At 38.5% G+C, this 16935-nt stretch overlaps 2 protein-coding genes across 3 annotated transcripts in view; one reads left to right on the forward strand and one right to left on the reverse strand.

Annotated features, from left to right (window-relative positions):
• Positions 1-3135, reverse strand: part of HADHA (hydroxyacyl-CoA dehydrogenase trifunctional multienzyme complex subunit alpha) — a 39988-nt gene extending 36853 nt beyond the window's left edge. Inside the window, exon 1 of the mRNA XM_063077884.1 lies at positions 2985-3135. Coding sequence (XP_062933954.1) covers positions 2985-3051 — 67 coding nt within the window. The 5' untranslated portion in view covers positions 3052-3135. The remainder of the gene's footprint in view (positions 1-2984) is intronic.
• A 171-nt stretch (positions 3136-3306) lies between these two features.
• HADHB (hydroxyacyl-CoA dehydrogenase trifunctional multienzyme complex subunit beta) overlaps positions 3307-16935 on the forward strand; it is a 32315-nt gene continuing 18686 nt past the window's right edge. The window contains exons 1-5 of one of the 2 annotated variants that reach the window (XM_063077886.1): positions 3307-3437; positions 5390-5508; positions 9961-10035; positions 10144-10188; positions 15801-15900. In XM_063077886.1, coding sequence (XP_062933956.1) covers positions 9969-10035; positions 10144-10188; positions 15801-15900 — 212 coding nt within the window. In that variant the 5' untranslated portion in view covers positions 3307-3437; positions 5390-5508; positions 9961-9968. The remainder of the gene's footprint in view (positions 3438-5389; positions 5509-9960; positions 10036-10143; positions 10189-15800; positions 15901-16935) is intronic. The other variant, XM_063077885.1, reaches the window with a different exon arrangement.

The raw sequence follows: 16935 nt of genomic DNA on the forward strand, positions 1-16935 counted from the left end.
ATTTTAGAAGATAAGTGTCTAAGCAAAAAAATAAAGTACAGCAAGCATGGGTTGCAGTTTTGAAAACCATATATTTGAGACAACAGGTTAGTGCTTTTTAGCCTATAGTTTAAACCATTTTAACTCTTACCCACTAACCTACCTTTGCTGCACACATACCCATACAAACATACACAGAACCTCTTCTAAATCAAGAGACAAGACACAAAGAGAAAATCAGTAAATATACAAACATATTTAGAAAAGAATTCCAAACCACAGTCAATTAAATTAAGTCAGAGTACAAGATAGCTTTGCTTTTGGAATCCAGCCTTACCCACTACCTAACAGCAGAGCTTACCCTACAGCAGTTGTGTGAACTTTAGCCTACATCTACTGTGCCAGCAAAAGAGAGAGGACCTTTGCCCTACTTTTTAATCATCTTTGTAATGTTACTCAAAAAAATACCTACAAGACCTCATATGACTATAGCCAGTGGAAAAAGTTGGATTATGCTGACACATTTCAAATTTGAAAATGTTACTCGGTTGTAACAATCAATAGCTTTTCTCAAAATTCAACCCTGGCGAAAGGGGTGAGATTAAGAAAATGAGAGTCAAACTCAGAAATACAGTCTACTAGGGTATTGGCCTTTAATTCATTTCCCGTGAAATTATTTTGCCACTTCCATAAGTAGGAATTTAGAATTAGGATAGGAGTGGGAATTAGACAAGATATTTTGGTCAAGATGTGACTTTCATTTGACTGTCATATTCAGAATTACAGGATTTATACAGCAGGAATGCTTTAAAACTTCAAGAATTACAAGTCAGTTTCAAGAGAATGTAATCATACACCAGTAAATGTCATAATTTCATTAAATGTTTGGTTATGCCTTTGCTAGGCTTTCAGGTTGAAGGATCAATCCGTTGAGTCTAAATGGTAATCCAGGTGTGCAGGTAATTTTAAACTCACTTTCTAGACACTTTTTCAAAATTTAAAAATTGTTGTTAAAAGGGCAGTAACTATAATGAGCCATATTTTCTTATTGGTGAAAACCCAATGCAAAATATATATTTATGTATGTGTACACATTTCTATACAGAAAATATAGAAAATTTAAGCCGGTAGGTTTTTATTACATATATAAAATGCAAAAATTACTTAAAACAATTCTCAGATATATGTAATTATAGTTCTTCAGGGCTGGAAAGAGTTAATAGTAGCTAACATTACTGAACACTTACTCCACGAAAAACTACTTACACCTGGGATAACTCCCTCAGAGCTGGCAGGTTAGCTCAGTTGGTTAAAGTGCAGTGTCAAGGGTTCGGATCCCTGTACTAGCCAGCCGCCAAAAAACAAAAGCAAAAGCAAACTCCTTTAGACTTCATGAGGTAGTATTATTCCCCATTTTACAAATGAGAAAACAGACATAGAAATTAATTGCCCAAGGTCACCAGACAGTAAGAGGCAGAGCAAGATTAAAACCCAGAAGTCAGACTCCAAATTTAATGCTTTTAATTGCTCTGTCATGCTATCTCTCATGCCAAAGAAAATTCATAGTCTCAATCATTCATTTTACAGATGAGGAAAATAAAGCTCACTTAGATTAAGGTATTTGTCCAAAATCACACAGCTAGTTAGTGACTAGAAACCATGTGACCTGACTACCACTTCAGTGTTACACCAGTTGCCAAACCATAGAAAATACCTTAAAACCAAATGCAGGGGCAAGTTCAGAAATACATATTCGATTTTTCAAACTGTTAAACCATAAATGTGGAAAATAGGAAAAAAAAAAAACAAAACTCCAAAAAACAACAACTGTAAGGAAGCACAACCAAATGATAACAATAGACATATGAGTAGTAAGACACTGGGTGAGTCGTTTTCTTAATCCCTTTCCCCAAACTTTACAGCATTTAAATCTTCTGTAATGTGGTTATATTATGTATGATTCGTACACACGAGACAGTCCTATGAAGACTAAAACAGTGATAATGAGAAAGCAGGAAAAGATTCAATCACTCAATTAATCCCTTACAGTAAAGGGAGACTCCAGCTCTCTGTATAAAAAAAGCCGTGGTTCCAGAGGAGGAAGGAGAGAGAATTTGTGCTAAATTAAATTGAAAGTCAACATTTCTAATTAAGTAACTGTGGCATTAAGCACAACATGCAATAAAAAGTTAGTCACATTTGACCTTACAGGTTTGGGATGGAAGGAATATGCTGTTTTCCATAACCACCCACTTTAACCCTTTCACTGCCAGTTTTTAAGAGAAAAAAACTATAGCTGATACAGGTTGACCCGGAATCGTCAGAAACGAGATTAGAAATAGTTCTTAAAATGATCTAACATTTTACACATGCTATCTGCATATCTTAAAAATGTCTTTCCCAGTAATTCGTAGAACCTCCCGTTGAAATTTCAATATACCGTTAAACTATAGGTTCACACTAGGATTACCGGAACTGCAGGAGTTGAGTTCCCTACCGAAATGTGGTAATAAGCACAAAAATGGTTGTGAGGGAAAGGAGCAGGGAGTGACACTGATCTGCAAGTCTGGTTAGCTCCACGCAAGAAGCTTGTAAGATAGGTCTTGTTGCGGGCAAAGTGCTGTGGAGCCACAAAGATGTGACAGACTGGGTCCCTGATCTACTAGGAACAGGCCCAAGGCCATGATTAAAGAAAATAAGGGGAGTGAGCCCCAAAGTGCGACGCGGGAGACGTCCCGAAAGTGCCAGACACGGTAGAAAGGACTCAGAAACCTTAGGGTTACGGAGCCTGAAATAGCCGCAGGACTCAGAGTCGTGAGAGGGGAAGTGACAGTCCCTTCGCAAGGACACAGAAACGAAGACCCAGGGCAGTATTCCCCGCGAGGGCTGAGTCCCCCAGCGGGGGTGGGCAGGCGGCAGCCAAGGGGAGACGCGGCAGCCAAGGGGAGACGCGGCTGCGGGTCGCCCCAGCCCCGACAGGAATTCTGCTCTCCTCCAGGCCTCACCTCGGGAACGGTGGATCCTGAAGGCGGTGAAGCGGCTGAGACTGCCAATTGCCCGGGAGGCCACCATGTTGAGCTGAAGAGGACGAAAGTGGAGAGCCCGTATAGTGGGGGCGGCCGCGCAGAGGCCTTTTCTTGCCGTAGCCTGGCTGACCAGGCGCCCGACGTACTGCCTGACTAAAACCCAGCCGCCGAGTTGTCGCCGGCCCCTCAACCCTGCCCATTGCTCACGGCTGACGGGACCGAAAGGACGCTTACCCTGCGGAAGAACGGAGGCCCATCGAGGGCGGGGCTGAGTGCCAGGTTTTCTAGTCAGGCGGCCGGCGGGCAGCCCGCAAGGCGGGCTGTGCCTACGCGAGGGGGTGAGGGGTCCTTTCTAGGCAGGACCCGCCCTTGGTCCCGCCGAGTCTTGTCAGTTGGGTCTAAATCTTGCCTGCATCCCGGACGCGAACTAAGGTGAGGTGGTGCATGCACTCGGCTTTCCGCAGGCGAGATCCCATTTCCTTTCCCGCCTGCTGCGCCAGTGTCCGCGGCAGCCTCCCCTCCCCGGGAGAGTTCAAGTCGAGAGAGCGGAAGGAAGCTCCTCGGGCAAGGTCGACGGTACCAGCCGCAGTCAGGGCAGTCACTCTGACTAGCAGTGGAGCTGTAGCTCGGAGCAGCGGTGACACTGTGCCTTAATTTATCACCGCAAGTTAACGCACTGTTTGCGCGCGCGCGTGTGTGTGTCTGAAACGCTGGCCTGTGTTGGAGTGTTTGTTGTTGTTTCACCTGCCTTCCCTGTAGCCAGGTCAGTGACTACAGAGATTCAGAACGGCGCTACACGTTTACCCGGATTTGTGCTGGAAAGTGTGGGAGTTGGGCATGTGATCTTTCGAAACTCGAATGTGGGAGGAGCTGGGACAATCCTCCATCCAGTTCTGTGATCCAGAGCTCAGGGTGATTTTCTAATCCAGAAGGGACCTGGCGATCATCTTGGTCATTCCCCCTTCTCGCTTTATCGGTAAAGAGACTAATGCCCATGAAATCAGAGTGACTGATTTTACCCATTGCCACAGGTGGTTGAAATAGGGCTAGAGCCTAAGTCTGCTAACCTCTAGTCAAGAGTTCTGATTTGCATGATGGCTGTTTTTGTGTTGGAAACACAGGCTCGAGTCCTGGAATAAAGTAATTGGTTTAAAAAGGAAGTCACATTGAGGGCTTACTGTGTTCTGGGCACCTTCACATCATTTTATTTAATCCTCACGATCCCAAAATTATTATCATTTGCATTTTTTGGTTAAAGTTTGGGAGGCTTAGAGGGATTAAGTAAATTTTCTGGTCCGTGGCAGAGCCAGGATTCAGACATAAATCTGAGTCTCACCACTCACCAGTTGACTGGTCTACAGTATAGGAAACAAGAAGGCGTGATGGGAAATACCAGGGAAATTGAGACTGAAACGAGGAGTATGGAAAGAAAGAAGAGCGGTTTCTGTTTAAACTCAGGTCAAATAGAGAGTCCTCCATCACTGTGAGCATTTTAAGCAAAAACCGCTTATTTATTTATGTTTATACTTATTTATTCTCCTAAAGAAATTGCAAGAAAGATTCTTGATGATCTCATAAAATTTTTACAGTTCAAAGTCTGCCTCCTTCCCACGTAATACTCTCTTCTGCGCCTAATTGTGTATAGCACTTATTTAGATCGGGAGTGGCAACCTTTTCCTGTAAAGTGCCAGACATTAAATAGTTTAGGCTTTGCAGACACACATTGGTCTCTGTCATATATTCTTTTTGTTTACAGCTCTTTAAAAATGTAAAAACTATTCTTAGCTAGAGGCCCATGGGTTGTAATTTGCCAACCCCTGATTTAGGTCACCCTTTTGGCTCCACTTTTTTGTTCCCAGCACTCTCAACAAAATTGTAAGCACCATCAGGGCAGAAATGTTACGTTGTTTTTTTTTTGATCCTCAGCACTTTAGTACAATGGTTTACATAGAGGGGAACTAAGTACACTTATATGACCAGCCACAAATAGGGTTCTAAGAGAGAGGTTAAGTAACTTGTTTAAGGTCATACAGCTAGTGTGGAGCCAGGATTTGGACTTGGTGTGGCTTTAGAGTCTGTTCTCTTACCCGTTATATTGTGTCTTAATGGTGTGGTAATAATGAACTCTTGGAGCCACCCCATCTTGCTTTCATTACTTTATAGCCCCTTCTACCTTTACCTTGGTCCCAGGTGCCTGTAGCTTCATGCATCTTTCCATAGTTCTACACACTACTCAAGCCTACCCTACCCCTGGAGTGTCCATGTTTTGAATATCCTTGAGTCAAAATTTCTGTTTTCTGTAGCTTAGCACATGACAGTAAAGGTCAACCCTCCCACAGAATAGTTTGCTTAGTCTCTTTTACTTTTTCTTTTTGACCTGTGAGGGGATCGCAACCTTCCGCACAGTGTGGTCTGCACCACGCTCAGCCAGTGAGCGCACCGGCCATCGCTACATAGGATCCGAACCCGCGGCCTCGTCGCTACCAGCGCTGCACTCTCCCGAGTAAGCCGCAGAGCCGGCCCAGTCTCTTTTACTTTTGAAATCTCTATTTTTTGTTAATTATTGAAGGAATATATATCGCGTGTAATTTTTTTTCAAAAACTACAGAAAAGTCTAAAGAAAATAAATGCATATGTAATTCCGCTACCAGAGATAACTACTGTTAACATATTTTGCTGTGTATTTTTCTGGACATTTTTAATGCATTGGTATATTTTTATAAATCTATATAGATTTAAAATAAAACCATAATTACACTGTACATAAAAAGTAAAATGCTCCTTGTAAAAAAGTTGAATATGACAAAAGAATGTAAGATAAAAGCCCCCCTTTATCCCTTCCATATACAGATTCATAGCTTTATGGGCTTATCCTCTCTTTCTTTCTGTCACAAAATGGGATCTTAGTATACATATTGTTCTGCAGCTTGCTCTTTTATTTAATACATATTATGAACATCTTTCCATGTCAGTATATACATGTATATCATTATGTTTCTTTTTTTTCCCCCCGAACTGCTGATTAGTATTATTAGTATTCCGTGGTATCTTTGTACTATAGTTTATTTAACCATTTCCTATTGATGTGCACTTAGATTAGTTCCAGTTTTCCACAAATGTAATGCTACAATGAACATCTTGAGTATTTCTCTAGGCTAGAGACCTATGTTTGCTACACGTACATTTTGAATATTTCTGTAAGTTGAAGACCAATAAGAGGAATTACTGGACTCAGAAATTCACAATTCAAATTTTGATAGATAACTACAAATTTGCCTTTCAAAAAAGCCTTAGCAATTTATACTTCTGTCAACTAGTATATGGAAGTGCCTCCTTAGTTAGATCCATTCTTACCAGAATTGTATATTAATCATATTTTTAATTTTTGCCAATATGATAACTCCAAAATGAAGCCTTGCTTAATTTTTTAAAAAAAGTTAGTAAGGTTGAACATTTTTTATTTTGCTTATTTGGCATTTTAATTTCTTCTGTGAATTGCTTGTTTGCTCATTTTTGCTTTGGTTATGTATCAGGAAGGAGCCTTTCAATTGCAAATAACAAAATTCAAATCATATTGCCTTATTGAAGGGGATTTATTGGCTCATAGAACTGAAAAGTGCAATGGGATTGTGGGTTTCAGATAGGCTCTAACTAGGTCTCTAGTTTCTTTTTCTGAAATTTTTAGCTCTGTCCTCTTTTGGCGTCAGTTCTATCCTTAGGCTAGCTTTGTTAATGATTACAAATTGCTGTGGCCTTTTCCTCAGAAGGAAAGCTGATTTGTATTACAGAATTCCAGGCAGAAGACTTTAATGTTAGACTGACTAAATCATCTCTAAATTGGTACTAGTGGTCAAGTTAATACCATGCACAGTTGTTTTAGGCCTTAGTTACCTGAATCAATGATATTGGCAGAGAGAATGAGGATATTGTATATTGGTTTAAACCCAGTGATTAAGCTGGATTCAATCCCATGTGAACCACATATGGCAACTACGTAATGCGGTGAAATGGATATTGGAGTAAAACCTGCAGATTCCAGTATAGATTGTTTCTGTTTTTCTTATAATTTGTACAAGTTCTCTATGGGTTGTGTGTATTTACCCTTTTCTGTTTTACGTTTTACAAATATTTTCTCTGAATCTATTGTTTTTGCTTTTTAACTTGATTTTGGTGTCTTGTAGTGTACATATTTTAAGTGTTTATATAATCAGATCTATTAGTTATTTTTTTCCAGTATGGTTCTGGGTTTTGTGCCATATTTTGGAAATCCCTCCCCATCTAATATTATAAAAATATTCTCTATTTTCTTCTAATACTTTTAAAGTTAAAAAACATATATTTAGATTGTACTTATGATGCTAGCTATGGACCTAATTTTTTTCCATATGGTTAGCCATTTTCCTAACAAATTTTTTGAATAATTCATCTTTCTCCCATATTTGAAATGTTGTACTTATTATATACTAAATTCTCACATGCACGCATATGCTTCTGAACTTGCTATATCCTGTTCTATTGACCAGTTTCATTTATTCCTATGCTAGAACTGCTTTGTTTTAATTACTGGTGCTTTGTAGGAAGTTTTGATATCTATTAGAGTAAGATCCCCCTTTTTGTTTTTCAACATTTTCTTGACTGTTTTTATGAATTTTATTTCAAGATACACTTTACTTGAGGGGATTTGTATACCAGACCATTACTGCATTGTAAGTAGCTCTGGAAATAGTGGTGCCCATCTCACGGGCCTCTTTATGTTTCTCAGGCCAGAGTCCCTAGAATGTCCCTAGGCTGGTGAGACTAGAACGTCCCCATCTCTTTGCAATCCACATGTTTAGAACATGTGATTTTTTTTTTTTTTTCTTTTTGGAAGCCATAGGGCATCTTCCTCCTAGTCTATAAGACCCAAGAAAAGTTAAACCTTAAGGCTTTTATATTATCTATTGCTTTGTAACAAATTATTCCAAAATTTAGCAGCTTAAGCTAACTATTAAGCAATAATATTTATCATCCCATACGGTTTCTGGGGGTCAGGAATCTGGGACAACTTAGCTGGGTTGTTCTGACATAGAGTTTTTCATGAGATTGCAGTCAGAATATTGGCCAGGGCTGGAGTCATCTGAAAGCTTGCCACGCTAGAGAATCTGCTTCCAAGTTCACTCACATGGCCAGTGGCAGGAGGCGTCAGTTCCTCCCCGCATGAGCCTCTCCAGAAGGCTGCTCGTGATGTGCCAGCTGGCTTCCCCCAGAGTGAGTGGTCTGAGAGAGAGACCAAGACGGAAGCTGCAGTATCTTTTATAGTTTAATCACAGAAGTGACATCCCATCACTTCTGTCATATTCTTTTGTTTACACAGGCAAACTGTGATATAGTGTGGGAGGCAACTTCACTAAGGGTGTGAATAGCAAGAGGTGGAGATTATTGGGAGCCAACTTGGAGGCTGGCTACCACAGCCTTCTTTGGCAAATCTTTATAGTTCTTTGTTTTTTTGTTTTGTTTTGCTGTGTTTTTTTTAAGTTAAAACATAGTTCAAAATTAAGAAGTTATAAAAGATGTACAATGACAAGTCTTTCTTCTCTTCCTGTTCCCTAGTTACTCAGTTCCCTTCCTTCCAGCCAGCAATTATCTTTAATATCTTCTTTATACTTCCCAGGACATTTTTTTACTGATACAAAGAAAAGTACATATTACTGTTCCTCTTTTAACATGAATGGTAGCATACTGTACATACAATTTTTTGTGCCTTGCTTTCTTCACTTAATGATATGGCTTAGAAATGGTTCCATATTGGTAAATAATAATTTCCTTATCTTTTACAGCTCCATAGTATTTCAGTAGGTTGTTAAAGCATGGTTTACTCAGCCAATTTGCTATTGTTGGTTGTTCTAATCTTTTGCTACTACAGTGACAACATAGGTCATGTCCCATGTGTATGAGTAATATCCTTGAAGTGGAATTACTGGGTCAAAAGTTACATACAGTCGTAGTTTTTACAGGTAATTATCAGGTTGCCCTCCAAAGGGATTTCACCAATTCACACTCTCGGCAGCAGTGTGTGAGTGTCTGTGGATATTTTTACTCACACAGTATAGATCAAACCTTTGAGTCTTTGCTAATTTAACAATTATATCTGTGTGTTTTTAATTTGAATTTCTCTTATGAGTGAAATTGAGTATCTTTTCATATATTTAAGAGCCATTTCTATTTCCTTTTCTGTGAACAGTCTGTTCATACCCTGTGTCCATTTGTCTGCTGTTTTTTTTCCTTACTGGTTTGTATAAACTCATTGTTAGCAATCTAGCCTTTTTGGGGGGAGAGAGTAGTTAATATATTTTAAATATTTTTTAATACATAGGGGTTTTATGTATATTTTTATTTTTATTATTTTGAAGCATTTTTGAGCTTAGAAGAAAGTTGTAAGTGCAGTACTACAAGCTGTTTTTCCTAGTAGCCGGTGAGAGTAAGTTGCTGACATTCACCATCCCTGAATACTTTAGTGTGTATTGCCTTCAAACACAAAATTCCAGAAGCCTTCTACACAATCACAATACAACCTTCAAAATCAGATTAACACTGGTGGTTTCGTGATCATACCTAGCTGTCTCTCTACTTCTTTGACCCTAAAGGAGAAGAGCACAGACTCTGCCACTCACTAGTTGTGGGTCTTTGGAGAAATCATTCAATCCTCTATGACTCAGTTTCCTCATCTCTTACAAGAGTGTAATAATCATTCCTACTTCATAGGTCATTGTGAAGATTAGATGGTTAATGCTTAGAATAGTGGCTGGCACAAGGTGAAAACTATGTCAGTGTAGCTATGATAATATTATTATTAGAGGAAGGATAGTTGATAAATTTTATATTATCTGTGGATGAAGTTATCAGAGATCATAGACTACAATATAAATTACAAATTGTTCAAATAACCCAGGATATACTTTTGTTCTTCTCTTTTTAGATTTCAGAATGTCTACCATTTTGACTTATACTTTTAAAAGTCTTCCCAGTACATCAAAATGGGCCTTTGGATTTTGTAAGTTTAATTTTTCCTTTCATTTTTAAGATTAGATTTGGATTTGTAAGCATTTTACCCAAAATTGAATAGTGTTGCATTTTGTAAACAGTTTATTTTGTCTTCCAGCTGTAAGACCTCTGAGCTGTTCCTCCCAGCTACGAGCTGCCCCAGGTACAGTAATTTGTAAAATGAACATTTCTGATTTAAATGTTAGATTACAGATTCTATATTTTGTCAATTCTGAACAAAAACCAAAACTAATTGCTGATTCTCCCCTTTTTATGAGCAACATTAACATCACTGTTGCCTTCAAATTAAAAAAATTATACAGCCAGTCAGTAAAGACATTGTATTGTTTCGGACTGAGCTTGAGGATGTTGACAGGAGGCTGCTTATTTGGAGCCTAATGGAGTCATGGGTGTTCCATAAATCTTGCTGGCCATTTTATTCACCCTCTGGCTGTCAGTCCTGGAGATGATTAGCTTATAAACACTCTTGAGACCATTGTGGAGCCAAAAGTTAACTTTTTAAATTTGCGATTAGTGATATGCTTCTGTGTTACTGAATATCTTCTTATCCCATATACCAGAGAACCCATTCCTGAAATAGAGTTGATTGAGGAACTAGTTAATTAAAGGAGGTTGCTTAATTAATATGAGATGAAAGAGTAAGGAAACTTGTGATTTTATATGGTCATTTAGACCTTCGGTAATTCCAGTGAATTAGGTTTCTTTACTATTGAATACATACTTTTGAATACATATAGCAATAGGTATGTTTATTCACTGGCTAGTGCTAAAAACATCCTGACAAATTCTTAACATTTTTCTTCTCGCCTAGGTTTTGTATTGATCTGTGCCTCTGATTTCGGTTTTATTATGGTATTTCTACTTGTATAATAATAGAAAAATTACCTTTAGGACTTAGAAGACCTGTACTGTGTTCCTGCTCCACCTCTTTCTGGGCAGCGTGGCCTTGAACTGGTCACTTTACTTCCCTGTGCTTTAGTTTCTTTATTTAAGAAAAAAATACAATAATTCTAGTCTTGTTAACCTCATGTAGTTATGAAGATACCTCAAAGCACTTTGAAAACTATAAACTCAGTGTAAGTGCAAGGTGGTATTTATATTGTTTTGCATATGGTATATTCTTTCAAGGTCTGTTGCCTAATCTCACCTAGAGAAGTTTCATGTTGTCATGTAATAAATGTATCTTGTAGCCTCTAAATTCTTTTTTTTTTTGACCGGTAAGGGGATCGTAACCCCTGGCTCAGTGTTGTCTGCACCACGCTCAGCCAGTGAGCGCACCGGCCATCCCTATATAGGATCTGAACCTGCAGCCTCAGCGCTATCAGTGCCGCACTCTCCCGAGTGAGCCACGGGGCCGGCCCAGCCTCTAAATTCTAATTAGAATATAGATTTCTCTTAGTCCCACAAAGAATAATTTCTTTCTGATTCATTTCACCTTTTCCCTGTTCTAATGTTCGCCCATGCCTTTGCTTTGTAAAGTCACACAAATAGACCTGATCCTTGCCAAGCAGGAGATGAGCATTCTGAATATCAATAGAAGAAAGCATTTATGTAGCATTTAGACTATTCTTTTTTTTGGCAGCGGCCAGTATAGGGATCGAACCCTGGATATTGGTGTTATCGGCACCACGCTCTAACCAACTGTAAATTATTCTTTATAACTGCTCTGTAACTGTTTTTGATGTTTCTGTCTCCCCAACTATATTGTAATTCCTTGTTTTTATATCTCTAGTGTCTAACACAGTGTCCTACAAGTAATTTGTTTTAGCACTGATGATGATAGTGGTGCAAGAAGACACATGATAAGACACAGGAATGTGACTGGCTGATATGAGAGGAGGAAGTGGATATGTGCCTGTGCTGAGTAGGTTTTAGGTTGCAGTAATTTTATAACTAATTCCTCCTGAGGCTCATGTGAATATCCCTGCTTGACAGAGCCATTAGGATGGAGAAATTCAAATAGAGGGGAATAGGATTTATTGACATTTTCAGTCACCTGATGGACTGGAAATGTAAGTACCTGATGGTAATTTTGACTGATGTGATGGTTATATCTATGTATATCTATATATCTTCATATATATAATGCACATCTTTAATCTTTCTTTGATTTTAATTACACAGTATAGAATGTATATCAGTCAGCCATTGAATCCTAGGTTTTAGAGTTGAAAAGAACATTTGAGGTCATATAGCCCAGCTCCCATATTTGCAGACAAGAAAATTTCGGCAGAGCAGGGACTGGAACCTAGATATTTTAACTCCCCATTCAGATTCTTATAATTCATTTCTACTGTGCGCCCATAGTTCTGTGGAATATATAAAAAAGAGCTATATCCTTTGCCCTTAAGAAAGTCTTAGTGTGTTTAGGAGCTAGTGTGCACATGAAACAGAATGAGAGTCCTTAGGGAACTGTTCAATACATCACGAATAATGAATATTGTTTTTTAAATGTTGCTTGTTGAATTAGTTTAATTACTTTATAACACACTAAATTGTTTGGAATGGCTAATTTTTGCCCTAGAGGTTGCTATGGAAGTTCAGACGCAGTTATCAGGGAAGGCTTTACTAGTAGGTGGAGTATGAACTAGGCCCAAGAGATATGTGAGAATTAAATGGTCAAGATGGGGCCACGCAGGTGGGAGGGTACATGAGTAAAGGCAAGGAGGTCAAAGCGAGCAAGGCTATAAGGGCCTGGGGGCTTGTTCATCTTGTTATATTTTGAGGACTGCTGGGAAATACTTTTGGATAATTGAGATGGAAGCAAGTAAATCAGGAAATTTGTTGGAGGGTATAAGAATTTGAATTTTTATCTGGAAGTGTATAGAAAGACCATGTGGTCAGTTCTTAAAAAGCAAAATGACATGATGGCATGTCATCTGACTTTTTGTCTCAAGGTCAGTCACGAGTTATTTGCAGATCTTCTAATTTAGTAGCCTATTTTCAGTCCTCATTCTCCTTAGGATTGAAACATCTGACCACCTTGTTCTCCTGGATACTCTCCTGCCTTTGCTCTCATATGCTGTTCTGTCTTGATTTTCCTACTGCCTCTCAAGGTTACCTTCTGTCTCATATCTTCTCTCTTTCCTCTCAACGTAGGAAAGTCAAAAGTGTCTTTTTATTGTGAGTAATGGACCCTCAAGTTAAGGATGAAAGGGTTAATGTGTACTACAGCTGGGAAAGTGTTAGGAATCAAGCAAGCAGCTCTAGAGGCCAGCTACATTGTCTCTGTCATATCATGTGGTATGTCCCTCTCCTGGCCTTTCTGCTTCTCTCCCTTCTTCACTCTTCTTGCTGGCTTCTTTGCTCATCCATGGTTTTTGCTACCCCATAATTCTGTCTTACAAATGACTTCAGTTTATTACCACCCCGGATCTTGCTGATGGGATCTTTTCAGCTGCCACTAATTGGTATTTCTTTCCATGCTGCTTTGCTTAGAGACAGATTCTGACCAGCATATTTTATCACTTGTAGGTAAATGAGACACGTTACTGGTTGGCTGCTATATAGATGGACCATTGATGGGCCTGGTACCCACTCTGAATGTAATCAGCTTTTGCTATGGGCTTAGGGATGTGGCCATGTATGGTTGCCCCTTTGGCAGGGACTGTAAGCAGGACAATTTCCTGCAGAGGGGGCTGTGGGAGAGCAGGCATTGCAAAACATGTCTCACTTTCTTCTGTATTCTAAGCTTCAGATATCATCATGACTTTCTCATCTACACTCACTTCTCTTCAGAGCTTTTGTTTTGTATCTTCAAGCTACTGGCTGAATGGATATATCCACCTGAATGTCTCTCCTTCACTTTAGCAAGTTTAGAGATGAAGTCATCTTTTTTCCAAAACCAATTCTCACTTCGTATAGAGTAACTAGGTTTTCTTAGTCTCTAAGCTTTCCTTATAATCCACTTCCTTTTTCCTTTCTTTCTATATCTGATTGGTCACAAAGATATATAGTCTTCCTGTATAAAATCTCTTGTGTTGGTCCGCTTCCATTTACATTGATACTGCCTTTCCATTGGCCTTTAGCACCACATGTTTGGGTTTGCCACAGTTTCCTCACTTACTTCCTTGTTGCTTTTATTTCCTTCACCAACATCTCCGTTAGAGCTGCCAGGGTAATCTTTGTACCCTGTTTATCATGACTCTTAGCTCTCACTACTATTTATTTCAAGCTGGTTTTATATATTTATCATAAGTCTTTCTCTATGACATTAAATGGGTGTATTTAAGGTGGTTGTTGAAATTTTATTCCTAACAATTTAGGACTTTTCTCTATCTCTGGTGATGAAGGAGTGATGATGATAATACGTGAATTCTAACATTAACAACAACAAGAAAAGAATGAGATAGATTTAGATATACTAACATGAAAAGATCTGTAAGCTATGTTGTTAAGTCAAAGTAATATACAAATGTATGCATGTATATGATACACAAGTTATGCATGTACATGCATTAAAAGAAAAAAGATTTGAAAGTATCTATACCAAATTAACAATACTTACCTCTGGGAAGGAAATAATATGGCAGGGGCAGGCATAAAGAGGGACCTTTAGTTTTACTCTCTATAGTTTAGTATCTGTATTAGTCCGTTTCTGTTGCTTATAACAAAATACTTGAAACTGGCTGTTTTATAAAGAAAAATAAAATTTATTGCTTACAGTTTCTGAGGCTGAGAATTCCAAAGTCTATCTTGTGGTGGCAACAGTGATCCAGTGGTCTCACATTGTTAGATGGTGGAAGCAGAGAGAGCAGAGAGAGAGAGAGAGGGCTCCTTATAAAGCCCTCAGAACCATGCCCCTGACCACCACTTTTAATCCATTCACTACTGCATGGTCCTACAATGTAATCACCTCTTCAAGGCTCCACCTTGCAATGACCGTAATAAGATTTCCCACCCTCTTAACAGTAACAGTGGGGTCAAGTTTCTAATACATAAAACTTGGGGGACACAATTCAAGCTTCAGTGAGTTTTGGGGGGACATAATTCAATCCACTACAGTACTGTTTACTTTTTTTTTTTTTTTTTTTTAGCTGTATGCATATATTCACATTTTATTCTTTAATTTAAAAAAACTAATGGAAGGTTGTTCTTCTGAGGTTAAAAAGTATTTGGAGTCAAACAGAATCAGGAAACATTCTAGATTTTTTCAGAATAGCAATAGTCATCAACTAAGTGGCCTTTATTTCTACATAGAAAGGCAAGAACATCAAACTATGTGTAGAGTGAACAATATCAACCATTGCAACTTCTAATATTAAAGGCATACTTATGTGTAAAATTGTTTCTTTCTTTTTTTTTTTTTTTTCTGACCGGTAAGGGGATCGCAACCCTTGGTACAGTGTGGTCTGCACCATGCTCAGCCAGTGAGTGCATTGGCCATCTCTATATAGGATCCGAACCCGTGGCCTTGGCACTACCAGCACCGCACTCTCCCGAGTGAGCCACGGGGCCGGCCCCAAATTGTTTATTTCTAATGCAATAGATTGTCAGACACTTGATAAAAATGAACAATTTCGTTTATGACATAAATACCCTCATTATAGGTATAATCTTGTTTGCCTTAAATATTATTTAGAAACTTGTAAACGCTAGCCAATTTAAAAAAAATATTGAAGTGGTTTAGTAAATGGCAAATGCAACTTGTTGCTGAATGATGTAATTCTTCTTAGAATGTCTGCTTTTAAAGATGTAAAAAGTGATCTGACTTCATAAATTTTAATTAATAGTGTTTTGAACTTTATCTTACAGCTGTTCAGGCCAAATCAAAGAAGACCTTAGCCAAACCCAATATAAGGAATATTGTGGTGGTGGATGGTGTGCGCACTCCGTTTTTGCAGTCAGGCACCTCGTAAGTATGAAATGATCGTGTTATTTGTTTCTGCTTTTAAGGCACTGTCCAAAAGTGGTCTTTGTAAATGTAACCCAGCAGGTAGTAATGCTATTAGTGGACTAATATATGGATAGTATTTCCATGAATTTAATATAGAATCAGTCAAGCCAGTGGTGAAATAATATGGCAAAATTTGTTTTTTATCCTTTTTTGTGAACAAGCCTAGTATCGTTTTAGCTTGAAAAAGCCCTAGTGTAGTTCCAGATAGCTTGCATTCAACGGAGGTATCCTTTCCTTTTCTGGAGACAAGTACATTGTTTTTGTGCCTCCTCCAAAAGTTTGAGTGCTAAGGACGTAGGCTTATGGGCATTCTGAAGGTCCTATAATCCACTACTTTGGCCTCCTGGAAATGATTAGGATTAGAGTTGACAGGGCTGGTCCAAACCCCTGGCATACAATAACCTCAAGTGCGTGGGAACACTTAAACAAACAAGTAAATACAGTTCACACCCAGATCTAGGTTTCTAAATAGCATTCTTCAGTAAAAGGAACCAGGACTCCTTAGAAGAATGACCAAGGCTGGGCCAGAGAAAACACAGGATGAGTGGGGAGCATGTTGTAGTGCTGTAGTGCCAGAAAGTAAAGGAGTGCTTTAAAATGTAAAATTTAAAAAAATGGGGTTGTGTCAAAAGGATGTGGGACCAACCTGAAAGAGCTCCCAATCACTAAAGTTGGAACAATTTGAGCAATAAAGTAAATTATAATAGTATTTGATCATAACCCAAAGGATAAAATAAGTGTCCCTGAGTTCAATCTGATATAAATAAATGATTGAACAAATAAATGAGAGAAAAGGGACAATTCTTCCTTACAGAAAAATTTTAGTTAATGAATAAAGCAGGGACAAGTAAAATAAATAAAACGTTATTAGAATACTACAGTAATAATTGCTGTAAGCGAGATCTATAAATGAATGATAAAATTAGTAAGTGAAATGTTAGGAAGAAACAGGATATTTGCATAGGTTCAAAGTATCTCACTCAAAATTTTTAT

This window comes from Cynocephalus volans, chromosome 14 (genome assembly GCF_027409185.1).
Source record: "Cynocephalus volans isolate mCynVol1 chromosome 14, mCynVol1.pri, whole genome shotgun sequence".
NCBI classification, from domain to species: Eukaryota; Metazoa; Chordata; class Mammalia; order Dermoptera; family Cynocephalidae; genus Cynocephalus; species Cynocephalus volans.